Consider the following 22,818-nt stretch of genomic DNA (forward strand, 5'->3'; position numbering starts at 1 on the left):
TGTGGACGAAAATGCCTTGTTGATGTGAGAGGTCAGAGGAAAATGGGCAGACTGGTTCCAGATGATAGAAAGGCAAGAGGAACTCAAGTAACCAACCAAAATCTCTGAGGAACGTTTCCAACACCTTGTTGAAAGTATGGCATGAAGATTTAAGGCAGTTCTAAAGGCAAAAGGGGTCCAACCTTTTACTAGCAAAGTGTACCTAATAAAGTGGCCAGTGAGTGTATACAGAACTCGTGGTTCTATATGAACCACCGCCTTCACTAAAGAATGCTTGATTTTAAGAGCGTACAGCAAAGCTAGGAGGCAAGTGGCGGACCAGTGGAAGTACGAGGTGATGTTAATGATAAAGTGGACGGTGACTGTATAGAAGGGAACTGACCGACAACAGCACTGACACTTACAGATGGACCACACGGAGTCAAGAGCAGTCACTATACTTTATTTGAAGGGAGTAGTAGCATAAAATTTTCATCTGTACAATATGTAACAATTACTTCCAACCAGGCCCTGAATATGTTTCATTAAATACTTTAGAGGAGAAACTCAAATGGCATGTCCGGCGTTAAGGTCGTAATACAGTTGCCTGCACCCAAGACGGCCAGTTTTGGTACAATGGTGACATTCACTCGACGGCATCGTGGTGAGCAAATACTGTCACTAAAAACCACAAAGAGCGTCTTGTTTGCCAGAAAAAAAAGCAGAAAAAGAAGAAGAAAAAGAAGAAGAAGAAGAAGGTGAGAGAACCTGCTGGTCAATTCCCAGTAAAAGTTTTCACAACGTTTGCACCATGTTATCTGTCGTGCTACACCGCTTGTTCTTTTAACGTTGAGAGTGACCCGGGAAGTCTGAGGTAAAGGATAGATCGATCTGCTAATTTATTTATTTATTTATTATTATTTTTTTTTACTTTTTCTTTTTTTAGTGTTTCTTCTGACCAGTTTTATAAATAGAGCAAAATTTCGAAGAAAATTTTATCGAGAATAAAAATAACTCGTTTGGGCCGTGACATAAATTAATAAAACAACCTAAAATACAGATATACAAAATAAACAACGGTAAAATATTTTTTTTCCCATAATATTAATAAAGGATTTTTTTTCTCTTTTTTTAAACCATTTTTTTTTGCTTTTGAGACCATAAAAAAAAACAACCTCATGCTATTTTTCCACAATCTAAAACATTATTCATATATACACACGGTGCACCTTCAATCCAGTCTTCTGCCAACGTATGGAAAGGGTGTTTGGAAAGGTGGAGGAGGACGTGATGGTGATGGAGGTGGTGGTTTGGCTTGTGTTTTAAGGGCAGAGAGTATGTTAAAGGGTTATTTCATGCTTCCACATGACCTGACAAATGATTCATGAGAGAAAAACCCAGACTTTGAATCAGAAGCAAAGAGGTCAACAGGGCCTGTGCCTGTTGACCAAACTGAGCAGCCAGAGGAGCCACTAACAAACCACTCATACTGACTTTAGAGTTTAAAGCTAGCAGAGAATCCAGGGCCAGCACTCTCAATCTACCTTTCAACAGGATCTAGAACATGGATATGGTTAAGTTAGCTGTGAAAACTCCACTCATACTGTTGATACATTCTGAATACCAGGCCCAATTAACCACAATAACACTGAAGACCCTCTCTTGAGCGAGACGTAGAAGGACAGCTGTGTGGGACGGACATGAATGGAAGCTACAGCGAATGACGGCTACTCTTAAGTTTCTTTCCCACATTTGCCTGTGGACTGAAGACTTGTTTCCTGGCTGAGAGTGAATGCAAAGGCTGTGTTCACACGGATAAAACAAAACCGATTTATTTGCATAACTGAATTCTAACTGAAGTCTAGCTTTAATGGGAACACTCCGATTTTTTGTGGTGCATCTTTTATTTGACATCACACCTCATTCATTGTGGTAAACGTGGTAAGGCAGCACTGACCATGACAACGTCATGTCTACACTGATACAGCAGCTACTGCACCTGTCCAAATCCTGTTTTTTCAGACCAGTTTTGGTGAAAACGCTCAGATGATGTCAGAACTCATATCTGACATTATATATCGTTGATGTCCAAACAAAACATGTATCTCTATTTTTGTCGATTTTTATTTTTCTACATAATTTCAACACACCAGTTGTCCTTTACGTTGTGTGAAGATTTCATGGGGAATGGAGGAAACGCTCTAAAATCAATTGTAATTAAACCTCATTGGCATTACATTAACCTGCACTGAAAGGTAAGAGTGCTTTTGCCCTCTCCTGTAAAGTTGCTATTTTGGAGGTACTTATTTTTCTTTGGACAGCGACTATATACTGTAGTTCATGGGATTCTAAGTCAGGACTAACTCTGCACACTGTTAGCTTCAAACTGATCAAATTGGACTTGGTCATTTTCTGGAACAGCTACATTGGTTGCTGTATTACATTACTACATACTATCATGGTACTGCATATCCGAATCTGAAGTCTAGCTTTAGTCTGAACGCTCCGATTTTTTGTGGCGCATCTTTTACTTGACATCACATCTCATTTATTGTAAACATGTTTCTAGGCAGCTCTTACCATGACAACATCATGCCTACATTAATACAGCAACCAGTGAACCTATTCCAGAAAATGTCATTGTCTGAACGCACAAGTCTGTCCACATCCTATTTTTACAGACCAGTTTTAGTGTGAACCCCCAGATGATTTGCCACTTGTCACTGGTATCTGATGTAATCGACCAATGTGATGGTCAACATGATTCTAGGCATCATCTTCTAGGCTAACTCTCCACACTGTTATTTTCAAACTGATCAAACTGGACCTGGTTGCTGTATTACTGTGGTTCTAGCACTGACCACCTGATCTAAAAACCAATTTATAAAAATTGAAAAGAATCCGAATTATCTAGTGTGAACACAGCCAAACTGAGCAAAGACATGGAGTTCACTCACATGAAGGATGTGAATGAATGAATACATCAGCCTAAAAGTGCCAACTCTGACATAGCTGAAAGCTAATAGCCAGTTAGCACTTTGCAAAAGAGGGTCATGCTAGCTGGCCCTGTTTATTGCATTCGGCACTAGAATCTCCATCAAGGTAGGAGTAAGTGGTGGCTCAGTACACTCCTGTGCCACTGCGGACTGCGCAATTGCAAATGGAACTCATGCAATCAAGCACTGCTAACGCCGCACTCATATCATGTATAATTACATTATGTAGTATGTAATTAGCAACTTACGAGATTTCATTAAGTGGGAACTTTCTGACCGCCTCGATTATCTCTGACAAAGTGAGGAAAAGCTTGAAAAACACATCACGGCTAGTGATTGTGAAAAAGCTGTCCGTCCCGGCTGAGATCATAATAAAAGTAAGCTGTTTTGGTTCCTACGTGTCACAAAACAAATTACAATCGTATTAAGCTTTAGATAACTATTGCCATCCCCTTGCATTACCATTTGAACAGAAGCAGGAAAAAATATTGCTGGATTGTTCCGTAGCTAATAACGAAAAAGAGCTATAATGGCTCTATCGATCGTTTATCTCGGGTTTGCCAACGATAACAACGTGAAGAAGCCTCTACATTCTTCCCAAGCGCTCCTATATAGGACGGCATGAGTTGGCACCTGTCCTTACGGACCACATCCATACCAGCCGGAGCTGAGAAGGTCGGCGATGAAAAACGGCATGTGCAAACATCAGCGGACTGAAAATGCTACAGTCGAGAGCACACTTCGGCTGAAAGAGGTTGATTGCATACAGTCATACGGACCTCGATGCTTCGAGAAGGGCTGTGACGCATAGCTTAAGAAACGACAAAAAGCCTGAATCCTATTAGCAGCTTAAGAGTAGCAGAAGGACCACTGTTAGGACTCACTGTTAATGAAAAGTACTGAACTGATGAAGACGATATTTGTCAGGTCCTCATAACACCAGCATATTATCAGGATAATACTTCTGTGCAGTTTTTGTGTAAAGAAAAAAAAAAAAAAAAAACGTACATAACAGCATAATAAGATCAGCATGACTCACTGATCTTCATCTAGGAGTCATATATTCAACATAAACCCTTTCTTGAAGCAAATTCACAAGACTAGCCTTGGAACCAGCAACATATCAGGCTTCAAGGTTGTGGTGCTTGAAAAGGTTAAGTCCAGCTTATGATATCACCGTAGTAGAACAGAATGAGTAAGGTGTTATGAAGGCCTCTTGCATACACGATACAACACGGACCACCAGAATGGCACCAGAGGAGAAAAGCTCAAAAAGGGGAAGGTGGCAGCGGGCTTCCTGAGACGTACTTAAGAGACAGTTAACTGTAGTTGTTGTGAAATTTAGCGCTAGCCGCTTGTCTAAGGCTAGTTTTTCACATATTGTGGTCAGGGTCAGGGTTCCAGTAAAGGAAGCTGGTCCGGGATTGTTGAGGAGAACCTCTGCTTGGGAGGATGGGTTCAGCAGACACTGATCACAGAAGACCGAGATCAAATTCCAGTAAATGAAGAAGAAAAAAAAAAAAAAATAGAAAAAGAGCGATACCCTGATTGAATACAGCGAACGAAATGATTAAAAGAAAAGAAAAAAAAATAGAAAAAAGTAGTGGTGGGATGGGGTGGGGTTTGACGACTGCTCACGGGGTTTCACGCACAAGAGAAAGAAAAAAAATACAAGGCATGCACATATGTCGATTGCTGTGAGGACACTGCAAACCTATACTGGTAAGTGCTTTCATATTTTCACAGAATTCATATTTTTCAGGGATTTTCTTCTCAACAGGTGCTGATAAAAGTCTAAAACTGATTCAACAAACCATTTGTCACAATGCTTAAAAAAATCACATTCTAAACACCAGGGCAACACAGAAAAGACATAAAGTAATAGAAAGAAGGCAGAAGAAAACACTGGTTTATGAATGGCCATATTTTCTTGGCATAATCTGTTGTATAAAAAAAAAAAAAAAGTATTTTTTTTCCCCCGTATGTAAAAAGCTTCTGCGCCCAGTGCAGGTCGACGGAAAGCTTCATATTTTTTCTTTATATAGTGTTACAAAACAAACTTGTTATTAGGATGAGAAACTGAGGTATACCTTGTCGAGAGAGGTTGGTGGTTATTTTGACAGAAACGCTGGGAGGAAAATCCAGAGATACAAAAACCGCCGCCGGTTAATGTGTTCACCCTCTCGGTTGATATATTTACAGCAGCGACACACTAGACATTCAGAAGCTGTTTCGTATTGGCATTGCAAAAGTCATTCATTCAAACACATCGAATGTGTTTTTTTAGAAAGCAATGTTGCCCTTTTTTCTTTTTTTCTTTCTTTTTGTTTGTTTTTTTTACACTGAAATGATGCAAGGAGTCTCTGGTTCTTTTTCTCCCTGTATTCTCAGAGAAAAAGTGATTTCTCTCTCTCTTTTTCTCTTGTCCTGCTGAAAAAGAAAAAAAGAGAAACATCAGCTTCATTTTTTGACGTAGTTCGTTTGCTAAAAGGTGTGTCCTGCATGAGGGCCTCGTGCTGGATAAAAATCCGTCTGTCCTTTCCAGAAGGCCTCGAGATATCTTCACTCACTCAAACACACACATACGCACAAACATGTAGTGTAGCTGCAAACCGGTATCGGCCCGAATTCTGCAGGAAAATCCACCGCTGGTAAAAACTCGACCAACAGTATATACAGTACAATCACCAGGATGACTCGAGCTTTTCCATGTCCAGAACTTTAGTTTCCGGTCCCAGGCCCGTCTCTGAAGGGTTTTTGTTTGCGCCCACGTGATTCACATGGTGTTCTCCGCTAGTCATAGGCTGGACTCCTTGGGAGGAAAGTCCACATTGGTCACCATGGTGACAACGGTGACGATCTCCTCTGGCCCGGAGATGCTGGTCTGTCGATGCATCTGAACCACGCGCTCCTCCACGCAGCCCGCAGAGAGACGCGCCTCAGCCTCGTGGTCCCAACACTCCTCTATCGTCTCACACAGCATGGAGAGACCCTGACAGTGGGAGACAAAGAAAGAAAGAATAAAGTGAGAAAGGAAAAGAAAGAAGAAACAGGAAAGAAAGAACAATACAGACAAAAAAAGAAAGACGAAATGAATGACAGCAAGAGAAAGAGAAGCAAAGAAACAAAGAAAATGATTGGACCACAGACGGAAGAAAGAAAGGATAGTGAAGAAAGAAACAAAAAAAAAAAAAGGCAGAAGAAGAACAGCCATAACCGAAAGATAAGAATGCAAGAAAAAGAACAGAATAGACAAAAAGAACGAATAAAGAAACAAAATTGAATTATATCCATAAAAATGGCACAAAGAAGCAAAACGAGAAAGAAAGACAAAGAAATAAAAAGAACAAAAATAAAAAGACGTCGAAAAAAATAGAACAACAGGAAGAGACAAAGAAAGAAAAAAACAATGAATGACAGTAAGAACCAAAAAATGAACCAAGGAGAGAAAGACAATGAACGTGGATCAGTTAATAGACAGAGAAAAAAATCAAATACAAAGAAAAAAACTCAACAAAACAACAGTAATAGAGAAAAGAAGAACGCGTAGACATGAGAAGGTCAGTAACAAACAAAGGAAGAAAGAAAGAAAAGAAAGCAAGAACAGAAAAGTGAGAGCGAATAAACGTTTCTGTAGAATCAGCCACAGAGTGATTAATAATAACAACTGCTCTGTGGTTGAGAACTCACGGGATGTTTCTGCCAGCACTCCCGCAGAGTGGGACGCAACTTTTTATGGACCACCACCTCCTGCATGTCCTCCAGGGTGGGGTGCTGGCCCACCTCCTCCTCGAACGGCAGCATGTACTCGTCCACTGGGCCTGCCAGGACAACAAGCAGGTGGTTATTCCTCCACATCTCACACAGTCCAGAGGTCTCAGCTTTCAGTTTGGGCTTTTATTGGTTTTGATAGCGGCAGGTATTTTACATGAAAGTGTGACACTGATTTGAAAGATTTATTAGGGTCACTGCAGGGAAGAGCTAAGCGAGGAGATTTAAAGTCCAGGAGACAGATAGATAGATGTCCAGTGATATACTGCCTATGACAGTAAATTGTGATACTGACTGTGATTTTTCAGTTTTAGCAATACTGTATTTGTAATAATACTGTAATAATGAGTATTTGACAAGATAATCCATGACACAGGATCAGACTGCTTTGAAAGACCAGTTTAAAATAAAAAACACTAATAAATAATAGATTTTTGGAAAAAGGGCCTCCTGTCTGGTTAACATTCACAGCACTGTGTAGGGTTCTCTTTGGTATCATTTTAAAGAAAAGAAATGGGAAAAGTCAGTTCAATCATTCTTTAAAGCAGCATAAAGGTCCAAAATTTCATTTGCAGAAAAAAAGGTGAGTCTAGGTCAAATTTCAAGACAAGTAAAAGATTTAAACTGACAGAGTTCATTAGAGTTTGGTTATTATAGCAGCTCAGAAAAGGTAAAGCAAAGTGTAATGCACCTTCATGCACCTTCGAAGGCCACACCTTCGTCTCTACTGAAGAATAAGGTGACGGAAAATCCTGTAACAACGTGTTAACAATGCCTACCTCATCCAAACCTTGTCAACCAAAGAGAAGCAGTCTGCCTTCAATCATGTTGCTCTACACCTTGTTAGTCTTAATGGCAAACCTTGTTAGTCTTCAGTTCTCCCTGTAATGCTCTACCCCTTTAATACTGCAGCAAAATGTGCCTTTTAATCCACTTTTCTCTGTTTCTCTGTAGAACACCTGTAGGGTGGTTGGTTAGTGTAGTGGTTAACACCTCTGCCTTCTACGCTGTAGACTGGGGTTCAATCCCCACCTGGGTAAACACCCTACACTATACCAATAAGGGTCCTTGGGCAAGATTCCTAACACCGCCTTGTCCTCCCTGTGTAAAATGATCAAGTTGTAAGTCGCTCTGGATAAGAGCGTCAGCCAAATGCCGTAAATGTAACACAAGCTAAAAGGTATGACAGAGTTAAAGGGAATGGGAATGATGAACAAATGCTGACAGGGGCCAGTTAGCACTGTGTGAATGAACTACGCTAACTGGTCCCCATAAACAGTTATTCACTGTTCTTACCGTCGGCAGCGGTGCAGCGGGAGGCCAGTTCCCACAGCACGAGGCCCACGGCGTACATGTCTATCCTGAGGAACGCATCTCGCTGGAAATTGATTGCCCCTTCCAACACCTCAGGAGCCATGTAGCGCCTGGTTCCCACCTGCAGACAAAGAGCAGTGAACAAACAAAGCATAAGCACATGTAGAATTAAGTGCTCTATACTGTAATGGTTCAATATACTGTATGTTTTTTCTTTTGCATTTTCCCTGCTTCAGCACACCTGATTCAACTTAGCAGGTAATTATCAAACTCTCTCTGAGCAGGGTCAGGGGTATTAGAGCAGGAAAAACACAAACGTCTGCACAGTCACTCATTTTAAGTGATCGTGAGTAATTTCTGACAGTTTTACAGACATTTTTATAATTTTATACAACCGAGCAAAAGCGGTGACAAAATTCAGGCGTCATGTTAACTGCTACTACCGTTTTTAGCTATGCAACACACACATTTGTCCACATAAATAAGACTATTGGTCTTCAATCGCACCTGCAGCTATGGCAATCTGATCTTAACTGGATACCGCTAAGTATGAGTTTTTAATGCTGTCTGAACACAGGCACAGACAACACCGGGACACAGACAACAGCATAACATGCAGTGATTCAAAAAGATTCATCCAATTTTAAAGCACCACACTTTTACAACTGTGAGGTGCCTAGGAACCAATCACATACTAATTGAAAAAGGGGGACATAGAGTTTCTGTCAGTGGAAGATGGCTCCATTCAGTCTGCAAGGAGATGGAGACCCCTGAGCAGAAAGTGTCTTACGTTCTCCACTTCGATAACAGTGAATCCGTCATAACTGTACAACATGATTTTTATCAGCAGTGAACCTCAGAGTGTTCGCCGTTGGTTCCACAACACTGGATGATCCCCGAAATCGCAGAGTGCAACATGCGCAACATGCTCAATCATTTTGTATTACGTTTCTGTTCTTCATTCGTTTTCTATTTAATGCTCTATTTAAAATGCCTCACGTCTGTTTTGTTATGCTTGATTTTATAATTCCTACAACTGGAAACTGTGTGCTACCTTGGCCAGGTTTCCCTATAAAAAGACATTTTAATCTCAGGGGGTCTCCTGGTCAAATAAAGGTTAATTAAATACATAAATACAATTGAAAAATCTACACCAGCCGCAGAGCGTGATGCAGTTCGGTGTCCCATTTCTATTTCTGCTGCAACAGGTTGCTCTGCCATTCCACATCAAAATGGATTAGACGAAACTCATCTACAAAGTGGAGAAAAGGAATGATCTCTACAACTATTCTACAGTAGTAAGTACTATCAGGCTCACCACTCGAGAAAGAGATGTAGTTTATGTGATGTTAGTGCCGTAGGGTGTAAACTCCAGTAACTTGTTATCTAAACCAGCCTCACTGCAGGGCAAAACTAAGAAAGCATACTTCCAACACCAAACACGTCTTAGCTGATCTAATACAATTGAAGTTTGGGTGAAAACTGTGTATATTTGATCTTTTGTCACTATTTTCCTCCGAGAGCTGACTCACACTCATGCAGATGCTAATAAGAAAGCATGAAAAAGCAGGAACCTGCTTCCCAAGTAACAAACAAAGCTGTGTGGCAAGGTCTGAGGAGGTGAGTTTCTGTAGCTTCAGCCTGAGCGAGGCTGTTCTCCCTAACGTACCTGCAAACAGCCAAGCTCCTCATACTGACATTCCTCACACAGAACGCCTACACGCATAGCACAGTGGTGTAATCTAGCAACCATCTGTAGCTCTTTCTCTGTGCTGAGCTGTAGAACTACTGCCAGCCAAACAGCTGCGGTTCCCTCCCCTCCTGTCAGAACTCACTTGTCCGTGTGTGTCCCCGGCAGACTTCCCGGCCTCGAACCTCAGGGCCAGGCCAAAGTCAGCAACGCAGGCCGTCAGGTTAGCCTTCAGCAGCACGTTCTTACTCTTAACATCCCTGCACGTGCACACACAGACATAAACACACAATAAACAGAGTGGTCACGCTAAACCAGCCACCAGCAGAAATATATTTGCCGTGTTTTACAATAAAACATATGTAAACGAACATTTTATTGCTGTTACATCACTTTTTTTTTTACACAATGCGAAAACACCACTCTTGGCCTTGGTTTTCATTTTTAGACAATAGTGAAAAAGAGTTCTGTTCAAGAGCCAGCAATCTGCCAGATTGGGCAGAATTCCCCAGTTCCACATTTTCATGCAACTCTCTATAGAAATATAACAATAATATTAATACTACTACTACTACTACTACTACTACTAATAATAATAGTAGAAATAATAATAATAATCAAAGCACCACATTTTTTTTATTAAGTTATTAAGATGAGATGTGCTTAATTTTCTTATTCTTATAGAACAGAGTTCAACTACAGTCCTAGAGGACCAGTGACCAGCACAGTTTGGTGATTTTCTTGCTCAAACACACCTAATTTAACTCCTCTGTTAATTGCCAGGATTAGTAGGTGTTTTTAGAGATGGCCAATTATAAAACTGTGCTGAACAGTGGGTCTCCAAAACCAGAGTTAAATACCCTTTTCACAGAATATTAGAACACTCGAGATACTATTAAATAAAACATGTGAAACGGAAAATGATAGTTTCCACCTAACTGAAATTGTTTTCGAAGTGAATGAATAAATAATGTATAAAACCTTCAAACTATAACTAAGCGTAGTCAAAAGCTATACACAGCCAACCAGCTCCAGTGGCTTAATGTGGGCTGATATGAGAGGTAGGGTCAAAGGGTAGTAACCTGTGGGCGATGGCAGGCTTGTGTCCATCTCTGAGGCCTGGGATGTCAGCATGGAGGTACGCCAGACCCCGTGCCATGGTCTGGGCAATGTGGCACAGCTCGTTCCACGTTACCACATTGGCCTTCAGATAATCAGACAGAGAGCCCTGGAGAAAAGAGAAACAAGAGAGGCTGTGAGGCAACAGCTTCCTGTGCAGCATTAAGAGGGTTCTAAATGGCTCTGAGGAAGGATTTGTTAGGCGCACGTCCATTCACAACAACACAAAGATCTCCACAACATAATATTGAGTAGGAGGTGGCAACCGCTTAGGAATGCCAACTGGAATACCTGACTCGATTCAAGAACAATGGGACTAGTGCTCTGATACAGATCGGGCATCCAGTCTTATGGTTAACTGCAGTGTTAACGGTGATCCTCAGAGTCACTTTAAATCAGGAACAACCTTAATCTGCATCTGAGCAAACCAGCTCTGAATGTGAGCCGCATGTGATCTGGTGTGTTCTGTAATTACAGCCATTAATCACGGCATAATGACGAAACGTGTCCTTTGAAATCGTAGCTTGTTTTTATGTCTCAGTCGTTAATGCATGTTTCATTAAGGATGCCTTCATAATGGAAAAGGACTTTAAATTTTAAATATTTATGATTCTCATGCAAGTTACCATCCTCTACCTCTAGAGGGCAGATGTGAGCATTCAGCCTCGAGTCTGTGACAGTAATCCAGATAAGGAGGTCTGTACAGCTAAATGTTTCATAGGCTACACTGAATTCGGCTTAATATCACATAAGGCTTCTTACACAAACACAATATGAATGAAAAGGAGTTTTTTCAATGTTGTGCACTATTGGCTGGGAACTAAGAACAGACCTTCAAAGCAAAGTAGCATCTCTGTGTTTATCTTATTCATGATAATGTGATGTCAAGTTATCAGTTTAAACTGTTTGTATTCGTTTCATTTTTTATGTGTCGGTCTATGATACAGACAGTGTACACCACAGTAAAGGGGAATTCCACTGATTTTACAAACATGTATTATAACATGATCCTCATGCTGGATGTGTTTTATATAGTATGTGTAGATGTGTATGTTTACGTCTTACTACTTTTATTTCTACATTACGTTTTAGTAACAATACGTTCATGTCAGTGTAGTTTTTGGCTACCAACCTCTGACAAAAAAAAAAATCACATTTGACCTGTGTCACTACCAAATCTTGGATCAGGGAACTCAAATGTGCTAAAGGGGAATTTTACCCATTTTCCTAAATGTTTGCATTCAGAGTCATTACAAGAGGTTTGTGAACCGCTCAGTTCTAGAAAAATAAAGTTTTGTTCATACTGGTGGTGACAGGAACCAGACGTCTAAAAGCTCCCTCACAGAACAGCTATTATATGAAATGGTTCTGAATACACTGCCTGATGCCTGAGACACTGTTTTACAAAAGTTCTGAGAAAGGTTTTTTGGCCTAAAATGTTGTTTTTTCACATTCATGGCAGAGAGGTTCATGCCGGGCATTGTAAGGAACAAAACTCCACAAAGAAAACTAGAGATTTACAACTATTTTACCATCATTAATACATATTATCATTCATGTAGGTTCACTGGTCATGAAAAAGCAAATAAAATGTCTATTTTTGCACTGTAAACATTACATCCTGGCAGCTAGTCTGTAAATTTCTCTACAATGCACAATTCGCTTTAAATGAGCTGTACTGACTTGCCAAGTTTCTAAGGACTACTGGTTTGCACTAAGGTTGCTCATGAAAGTTGTTCTTTTATACTTATTTCAGCTATCTGGTGTTACATTATTTATATTATTATATATAATAAATGAAATGATAATTTTTTAATCCCACAAACAGGGAAATTCCACCTAAGCATTTAACCCAATTGTGAAGTGAAACTCCACATACACACTAGTGAATACACACACACTAGGGAGTAGTGAGCACACTTGCCCGGAGCGGTGGGCAGCCCAATCCACCGCGCCCGGGGAGCAGTTGGGGATTAGGTGTCTCGCTCAAGGACACCTCAGTCATGGACTGTCGGCACTGGGGATCGAACCAGCGACCTTCTGGTCACAGGGCCAGTTCCCTAACCTCCAGCCCACGACTGCCCCCAAACCATTATAAAGTTGATTGTAAAGCAGTGATTAAACCACCAATGCTAGTATGCTTAACAGTGAACAAACATTATTGTTACAATATAGAGATCAGCTTATGTTGAATTATATCAAACCATGAAGTGTAGAAGATGATATAACTCACAAGTGTTTTACTGTCTGAATTTAGATTCTTTAGTTCTGCACTGGAGCTACGAAGGCTAATGCAACAAGTACTGGAGATTTTAGCTATGTGCAAACATTCTACCTTGATTTATATTTATATATTTTTTTATTCAGACTTATTCTGCTATGTAATTAAACTGTTTATGCATAAATGGTATCATGCAGCCAAATTATGTCTTTTGAGGCAAGTGTAAGACAATTATGCATTCAATCTGCACAATGTTAACCGGGCATTACTTATTAGCTGAAGTAACTATATGGGACTATGTTTGTAGTAAGAGTCTAATCTATCACTTTAAACAGTGGAAGCATTTCAGTTTTAGACTACAGCATCTAACCTCTGTAACTCCCTCTCCATCACAAATTCTTGGATGCCAACCAGCACCAGTGATGCAAAGCAACAATTTTAAGAAACTGATGCAATCTGAGGCTACTACCTTTTCATGGTAGGCTGTAATGAGCCACAACTCGATGTCAAGGTTGGCTCCTCTCTTCTCCGCACCCATGAAGTGGAGGATGTTCTCATGTCTCATACCAGGCAGATTGTAGATCTCGTACTCGTTCTGCCAAGACTGTTTGTCCTGGGAAGAAGAACAGCATTGTGTTGAACCAGAACATTAAATGTGAAACTTCAAAAGCCAAAAGATGTGTGGTCAATCAAGCGTTCAAAAAGGACTTTACAGGGGCTGAAGCTTAAGAGAAATTAAATTAAAGCAAGGGAGGAGAAACGGTTACATTACCACACTTAAATTAAAAATTTCCTTTTTAAATCATTTACAGTAGACGATGTATATGAAGCCAGTCTACAGTCTAAACGTCTGATTAAGACCCAATAGCATGTCTGGCCTTAATGAATATAGCAATGATATTAAGCTTTTCAGTATTTTTTGAAGATTTCCCCTTAGAAGTCACACTTCTCAATGGCGGTTTTATTTGGGATGCAAGATGATAACCATATCGGGTAGATACCTGCTTTAAATAATATTATTAGCATCAGACATATGTTTAGATTTGACCGATTTTTGATGATCTGTTTATTGTGCTGTTTATTGAGCAGAATGTTTAGGTGGCAACTGGGCTACTATGTTTTTCTGGGCTTTCTAAATTTCATAAATGTTTATGTATCAGCATTGGTATTTGCAGATCTGTACATGCAAATGATCAAATGTTGTCATCGGCCTATAATTCCCATATTGGTGCATCCCTAGTGCTATTTTAACTGCTTCTCGCTTGTAATTCAGTAAATCAAGAACTCCAGTTAAATTCTGCTGATGTTCAACATTCTTTTTTCTAAGCTTTTAAACGATGCCACGTGTTCATAGGCAGAGAAAATATGCTTTAAAATAACTGATATTTGATTAAAAATTGTTGTGTGCAGTCTTGTACAGTCTTGACATTGAAACAAACAGAAATAAGTCAAACCTAAAGACTTGAACCTGTTTATATAGAATGGAAAAAGAATGTTAACGTAATTCAATGTGAAACAACAAATTATGAAAATATATTAGAATAATATGCCAAAATGAAAGTAATAACTCGATTTCTAAGGGTTAACTACACACCAGAGTCTGCTTAAGGACATGGCAATATAGAGCTTTTCTGAAACTGGTGCAATGCAAGTGCAATAGAACAGGATGGCATGCTGTCACGTGAGTTCACTTGCGGACACTGAAGCTCTGCTACACTCTTGGCTAGGTAACTGCCTCTCGCGGAGAGCATAAGCTCGGCAGATTAACTCAGCAGCTTTGCAAGCTGATTCCCCAGCCTTGGCCAGAGCTCCTTCACGCACCTGAATGGGAAAGATCTTTACTGCCACATAGTCACTGAGCAGCTGAGCCTTCCACACGCAGCCGAACCGACCCCTGGCTTTGATCTCCAGCAACTGCAGAGGTTTCTGGCCGAGGATGGGCGACGGAGGCATGGGGCCAGGGTCCTGAAAGACATGGGCAAAACGGAAGGTGTGAAATCAGGGAGGAGTTATGGATACAGTGGGACTGGCTATCTGTGTCAGGAACACATCTGTTATGGGCATCACAGTGATCATAGCTTTTTTCCGTAGCAACGATCTGTTACATGTTGTTATGTGTCGTGGGAAGCAACCGAGCTATAGCACGGTGTGGTTCCCTTGGAGAGCAATCACCCAGTGGCATAACATCTGCGCTTTCCACCAGGATTTTGAAGCAATGAAGTGTACCAGTGCAAACAGTTCATATGCTAAAATAGCCATGCTGATATTCCAGTTTATATGATAGGATTATATTTATAATACTGTAAAGTTATTGCTTACTCTACAGAACAAAACCATTCAGCTGTACTGATTTTGGAGTTTATATTACAAACGCCAAATTATAATAACTTTATTATAACAACATTCAATAAAGTGTGCCAAACGTAATATGCTGATCTATTTTTATTTAACATAATTCTGGATTCCAAACTTTTAAACAATGCCACATTTGTGTTCACAAAGCAGGAAAAAATATATTAAAATATTTTTTAAAATTTGTGTATCCACTGTACTTAATTAAAATCATGGATTATGGTTTCCTAAAGAACCATAATTAAATAAAAGCAATGGTAGTCAATATTCACTTCTACTTGTATTATATCTTCATAACACAAGCTTGAGTATGTTTTTTCTTTTGGTTTTTCCCCAATGTGTGTAAATGTCTATCTGTCTGCCTGCCTGCGTGTGTGTATATATACACACACTATTTTATGAGAGCATAAGAAAAAGCCGAGACTAAAATCAAGCCACAGCACTGCTATACTGTACAGTCAATAATGCAGGCGAGCACTACACTGCTGAGCTCCACAAAGCTTTGACAGAAGGGGCTTATGGGAGTTGGAGTACTGAGCTTGTTAAATATAATCCATAGCTGCTGTAAGTGGACTACTGGGCTGATGAGGAGCTGACCCAGTTTGAAAAGCTGTGGAATGCACTGGCTGGTGGGGGAGGGTGGAGGAGCCCTTGACTGCGGTGGAATCAGGGAGCCACAACAGGCGGATGAGACTGACAATGACATAAACCACGGCAGATGAGCGCCAGTGCTGCTTTCGGTTCAAACAACAAGAACGGTGCCCTTAACGAGCGTTTACTGAGCGGAAAAGAGAGAAAACAAACAAACAAACGTACAAATTAACCCACTGTGTGCCATTAACCCATGCCTCATTTTGGCAGTCCGCATGCGTGCGTGGTTGGGAAGTGCATATCTGTGAGGATATGTGCATGCATGCATACCCCGTCCACACCCGACGTGACATTTTCTGACCAATTAACCTCTGTCAGCAGAAAAACAATGGACTGTTTCTTTGCTCCGTGAGCGCTTATCAAATAAGTTAATCCCTGCTATTCAACTGTAGTCAGCGAGAGAGACCCAGTGTTTGCTGGCTTCCCACCAACTCGCCTCACTGAAGTATTGGCTTTTCAAATAAAACTCCCAAGCACAAGTAAAAAAACAAACAAACAACAAAAAAAACTAAAAAGCACAGCTCCTTTTATAAGTCATTAATCTTAAGTGGTTGGGTAGGTGAAACAAAGCCACCACATCTTGCAACACCCCCCCCCCCCTTTTAGGTGAGCTCATTTTTTCTCTGTTTTCCCCCTGAGGTCCACTTATGACTGTTGTGTGGCTCAAACATTCATAACTCTTTTTTAACTGATTAAATGTGATCATATCCCAACCTCTTTTTACACCTTAAAATTAAACAGACTGGTTTTGTTACTGAGCCTTTAAGACTGTGGGGCTGAGCCTCTATAGTCTGAATTTGTAAATAAATCTGAAAAAATAACGGGGCTCTTTTTGCAGCTACATTTTTTACGTATGGACTGTATGTACTTAAAATCTGTGGAATGTGAAAGAGAGGGGCATTTTTTGCACTCCCTGACGCTGGTGCCTTAGCGAGAACACCTGTGGTTAAGAGTCTGGACAGAAGTAGGGCAAATGTAGAGCAGCTATGCTCTTATACGTGGCCTACATTTCTTCAAAATAAGAAGAAGAGAAAAAAAAAAAACAAACAATTGGGTGCAGGGAAGGCTCGGTGCCCTCCGAGTTGAGACTCCAAAGCATATGGATCTGGGTTGTGTACTGCGTTCTAGTGAGTCCGCAAGGAATTCTACACTGGAGAAAAGGCAGCTGAAGTGACTGCGAGACGGGGCGAAAGGGCAGAACATCCATCATATGAAGGAGAGAAGAAAGAGAGGTGAGAAAACAAAAGAAAAAAGAAAAGAAACAGGATAGAAAAGGAATTCATTTGAGATTGAGATGCATTCGCTGTTGCCCAAAACTAGCCGTGAAAGAGCCGACACAGAAAGAGTGAAAGAACGTAGATGTGAGGGATCAAAGAAAAATAACACACGCCCTTACCCTTCATTCTCCCTGTCACAACGCGCACAATGACCAGGGTCATGTTGACTTTTTCATTTGACCAAATGTCAGTCACTAAGCAGGCACGAGTTGGGAAAATGACGATGATTTTTTATGGCAGCGTTATGAAGTGCCTCTTTTAGCAAGGATAAAAAAATATATACATGGGCTGCTTACCTGTAATTTAAGAGGACTGTCTTTTCGCTGGACACCCAAGGCGGATATCAAATGTCAATGTGCAAGGGTTACAAGAGTTGGTGTTGTTAAAGAGTCAAACAAACTAGACACCAGTGGAAAATGTCCAGGAGCAACTGACCTGTCTGTTTCTTCGTGTGTTGTCAGTGTCTTGTAACATGTGCCAACTGGGCCCAAACCCAGGCAAGTTATTCAAATTATTTAAAGGAATGCGTCACCCATAAAATGCTAAGAATGATCAAAACCAGTTAGAACAAGTTAGCCTTACGCAAATGGTCCAGACTAGCTTTACTACGTCAAGCCATGTTCGTATGTTATAGGTGAAGAAGTAACTTCCAAAAATAACTGAGCACTTGAGTAAATTAGGGGTACAAATGTGATAAATATGGAACAGGTGTTAACCCAGCTAATAACTTTATCCTGATGGGAGAGGTCACCTTAAGGATGATCATATCCTCCATGAAACAAGGAATACGATATAAACCACATGCCACTTTCCTCTTAAGGCCTTTACAGGCCTGGAGTGCAATTTATTCTGACGTAAATAAAAGAATTTAAACATGTAAACAGGTCATGATATCTTTGTGCAATTAATTAATTAATTTATTTATTTATTTTTGCATATGCCATCAACTCACTCAACCAATCACTGTTGTTTCTGCTTAGGTTGTGTCCTGTGCGTCTCAAGTAGTGCCAGCACCACCAAGAGCAGCTCAAATTGAATTATGCACATTTGAATTGTGTGCAAAAGTGCTTAAAAGTACAGCTCCAGAATGAGAGCGACCTTCACTTCTCCATAACGGAGAGTAGCCAACACAATGGTACTGTTTGTCTAGTTTGCCAGGAACAAAGAAGATCTTCTTGCATTTGAAGTCATCCCTCCTATTTGTTTTGTGGCGTGAACAATATGATGAAATTCCCTGAAAAATTGCCTGAATATTTAATTTTTTTTTAATTTATTTGTTTGACTTCAGACACCAAAAGACAAGATCACTACAAAACATTATGGTGCTGGCTGCATTATCATCATGCTCAAGTTAGCAGAACTTAAAACCGATAAAAGGGTATTAAATTTGTTAGTTTAGCCAAACTTAAATATTTTTAATATTTTGGCAGTTACCTTTAAAAGCATCACATTTCCTGTGTACTGTGTGTATGAATCCCTCATTTTCAATACTTTTCAGTGTTTGTGCAAGAGAAGCTCCAGTCTTTTGTAAGACAGATGACTGAGAGCACCTGTTGCAGTTTGTTTTCAGAAAGGGACACACTAAACAACAGCAAATGTTGGAAAAGACTAAGGCTACGTTTACACAGCAGGTAAAAGTGGCCCAAATCCGATCTTGTGGACACAGATGTGTGTCTGTGTGTCAGTGTGAACAGCAAAAATCTGACATCTGGTGCTGAAGACATCTGGTGCTGAAGACATCTGGTGCTGAAGACATCTGGTGCTGAAGTCTGATACGTATCCGATCAGAGGCAATGCGGCTCAGTCTGAACAGCCAGATCAGAATTCGTGCAACTTTTATGTCAATCCAACTCAACAGTCGTCATAATTTCGTGCTGCTGAGACTCAAATATTTAGGCTGATGTTTCTGTACCAAAAATTTAGAAATTCACTGCAGCCGCTCCGAGTTTGAAAAGGCTTTGAATCAAACGACTGAATGCAGCCAGATGAGACCGAGGCTGCAGCGTCGGAACAGTTTAAAGAATCCGAGGACACAAACCAAACAAGTGGCGGAATAACGTGCCGTTCTGACGGCGAGCTCGAACACATTCTGGGTGATGAGCCCAGCTGTCAACCACTGGAACTTCATAATCATTCCTGTGATGCTGGCGAAGACAAAACTGAACCCTCCGGGAGCGACAAGCGTCCACTGGCCGTCATGACTCTTTACCTCTGGACGAGCCACGTGAAGCTCTGTTCTTTTGCACACGCGGGCTGGTTTCGGAGCTGATCTTTTCAAACTGATGTCGCATACAGATCACATTTAAAATATAACGTGAAAAGCCAAACAAAAAAACTGGATTTAGTGAGAATTTGGGCCACTTTTACCTGCTGTGTAAACGTAGCCTAAGACACTTTCAATGGGTGTTGCCAAATTGCTTTGGCAACTAGCAGGTCTCAGTATTAAGTACAATTCAAGTTCCCATACATTCCCACATTCATCCTTGCAGTATAACGTTTGCATGCTTGGAGACGTGCATCCGAAAGCAAAGCATCGCTAGTTTACCATGCACCTTAATTAAGGGATCTTGTGCTCGAATCCCCCAAAATAAAAGGGATTTTGTACTCATCCGTGCACTGAGAAAACAAATAAAACAGAAATAAAAGCAAAATGAACCCATAAGTCTCCAATTCAGACCACCGAAGAGCAATAGAGCATAATACACTTTTAAATATGCAGAGATCAAATCAAAAACAAAATCAAAGAGGTTGCTGCCTTGTATTCTACAGTGGATCATGATGGAGGAAAAAAAAAACAAAAACAAAGCAAAAAACAAAACTCATTCAGAACCGAACTGGTGATGTTCAGAACAAAAAGGAATAAGAATAAGCAGGAACCAAGCCACTCTCTTCAAAAGGATGGGTAAATTAGGCTTCTCTTACCTCTATCATGATATGAAAGGCGTGCTAGTCGAGGGAGAGAAGGAAGCAGAAATAAAAAGCGTTAGTTTTTTTTTAGAGTGTGTGAGATGGAGACAGATGGGATGGAAAGAATCTGGGTCAAATGTAAATCCAAGTAGCCCCATTTGACTGTGTTCCCCAACAGCTCAATTGGCTGGTCAGGGTTAAGCAATGTTTCAGGCGCACGCAGTCAAACGTTCCTTCAGGATGAGATGCTGATTCAGTGTCATAAAACAGTACCGTCACTTCGAGTTCGGTACAGACATCTCATTCTACAGAATGCACACAATGTGATCGAAAGATCAAGGCAAGCAAGTATGTTAGTGGAATTAAATGTTATTTCAAGTCCTTTTTAAGTAGGAAAAAAAAAATGCCGTAAGGTCATCCACACATGAGCCTGAAGATATTTCTCACATTCAATTTATTCTGTTCGTAGATTTTCATAATAAATACACACAGCTTGTCAAGTACTTTGGTAGCAGGTCACGATCAAACCTGTTTATTTTAAAAGGGCCATATTCCATGTTTTTTTTTTTCTCTGTGACATCTACTGAGACATTTTTGAGAGTTTATGTGCCAAAATGAACAATAATTTATTTTTTTACTTCTTTTTTATTCCTTAAAATCAAATGTGTCAGTTTTTTATTGTGCTACACATAAACTATCTCTGTTCTGTTTGCCCTGAACTGCGGTTTATTTAGAAAGCAGTTAGAGACAAAACACCCCTTATAACTTCAGCATGAATGGGCGAAGCTCAGCTGCTGCAGGCTGATATATGTAATAACGCTTTTTTTATGATATCACAAAAACGGTGAATTAAAAACTGCCTGGCTTTGACCAAAATGGATTCCTATCTGTGTTTCGAGCACTTTTCACAAGGCTCTTTACAGCTGTCTGCCTTCAGCTCCAATCAAGCGTATCATGTTGGTTAGTTAGCATACATGGCGGATGCTGATACAGGTTTATGTGTGGCAGTCGTGGGCTGGAGGTTAGGGAGCCAGCCGTCTGACCGGAAGCTTCGCTGGTTCGATCCCCTGAGCTTACAGGACATGACTGAAGTGTCCTTGAGCAAGACACCTAATCCCCCCCCCAACTGCACTCTGGGCACAATGAATAGGGCTGCCCACCGACTCTGGGTATGTGTGCTCACTGCCCACTAGTGTGTATGTGGGTGTTCTACTGCATGGATGGGTTAAATTCAGCGGTGAACTTCCCCACTGTGTTATTAATAAAGGATACCCTTAGTTTTATTTACTTAATTCAGATATTTATTGAACTAAAGACCTAGAGACTATGGATCTATTTTGGTGACAGCCTCTGTTTTCCACTACTTAGCTTCCATAAATAAACTGTATGATCTGGGGAGTGAATGGTACTTTTTGAAACTTGCATACTACATCAAACTATCGTATTTTGTGAGCTCCATGATATGGTACCTTTAGTCTGCGCTCAGACAGCAAAGCATATTCAGCTTAAAATAGCATTAGAATTCATAGTAGCATGAGGACTCTGAGTGCTTCACTGCTTCACGATTATTTTGGTCAATCTTGAGATCATGATTATAATATATAATGATATATGTATTTAAATAAATAACAAAAACAAATAAAAAGGATAAAAAAATAATAATAAATCAATTACGTGCACTTCCCCAACCTACTGAAAACAACTGAACATACATATATATATATATATATATATATATATATATATATAAATAAACAAACAAACAAGAGATGATAGGGCTTTAAGGTTGGGGAAGAAAACGCACAGCTGTAAAGGAAAAGGGTGCGCTGGATGACACAAGACAAACCAAGAGCATCACTGTGAAACGGAATGTGGCAGAATAATCTTTTATTTCGATGATCTTGTTTTCTTAATCGTTGGAAGCCAAAATCATAATTGAAAATAACATTTGATGAATCTCCCAGCCCTAGTTCACACGGGGCTGTTCAGCAAGACACTTTTGCTTGCATTTGCGATTTATAAAGTAAAGAAATATATATTTTTTCCCCTCAATACCACCACAGTAGCTTGGTGAGTAGTTTAATGTCACTTGTCCTGCTGTTTGTGATGTTTAAGGCACTTGAAATTAAAAAATAAACCCATCTTTCTCCACCAAAAAGAAGTGCAACATGCTTGTTTCTTTAATCTCTTCAGTGATGTGGAATGTGATGCTGAACTTCCTGCTCTGCTCCTTTTCTGATTCCTCACAGTTTAGCAGAATTTTTGCGCAATACGCTTTGCCGTCTGAACGCAGCCTTAAAACACCAGTTAAAATATGAATGTACTCCCTTCTGACGAATGACATTACTGTCAGAGATGTGCCTCTCCTGTCAGTCAAGCAGATCCCATGAACCAGTCAGATTCAGTTTCATTGTTACCCAAAATAGAAACAGTTCGCATCCTGACTTAACTGCTGAAATCATGATGGTTGGAACTGTGACTTTGTTCCGCAGTATTCAGTCAATAGCTCTTATTTGCAGCCTGTTTCTGCCTACAGCCTTT

At 40.3% G+C, this 22,818-nt stretch overlaps 1 protein-coding gene across 4 annotated transcripts in view; it reads right to left on the reverse strand.

Moving 5' to 3' along the window:
• Positions 1-421: 421 nt before the first annotated feature.
• acvr2aa (activin A receptor type 2Aa) overlaps positions 422-22,818 on the reverse strand; it is a 70,678-nt gene continuing 48,281 nt past the window's right edge. For 2 of the 4 annotated variants that reach the window (XM_017684477.2, XM_017684475.2), the window contains exons 5-12: positions 20,293-20,316; positions 14,912-15,055; positions 13,560-13,703; positions 10,833-10,978; positions 9,896-10,010; positions 8,043-8,181; positions 6,666-6,796; positions 422-5,967 (exon numbers count right to left, since the gene is read on the reverse strand). In XM_017684477.2, the coding sequence (XP_017539966.1) occupies positions 5,773-5,967; positions 6,666-6,796; positions 8,043-8,181; positions 9,896-10,010; positions 10,833-10,978; positions 13,560-13,703; positions 14,912-15,055; positions 20,293-20,316 (1,038 nt within the window). In that variant the 3' untranslated portion in view covers positions 422-5,772. The remainder of the gene's footprint in view (positions 5,968-6,665; positions 6,797-8,042; positions 8,182-9,895; positions 10,011-10,832; positions 10,979-13,559; positions 13,704-14,911; positions 15,056-20,292; positions 20,317-22,818) is intronic. The other 2 variants (XM_017684478.2, XM_017684476.2) reach the window with 1 other exon arrangement.

The sequence above is a fragment of the Pygocentrus nattereri genome, chromosome 6 (assembly GCF_015220715.1).
Source record: "Pygocentrus nattereri isolate fPygNat1 chromosome 6, fPygNat1.pri, whole genome shotgun sequence".
Classification (NCBI taxonomy): domain Eukaryota; kingdom Metazoa; phylum Chordata; class Actinopteri; order Characiformes; family Serrasalmidae; genus Pygocentrus; species Pygocentrus nattereri.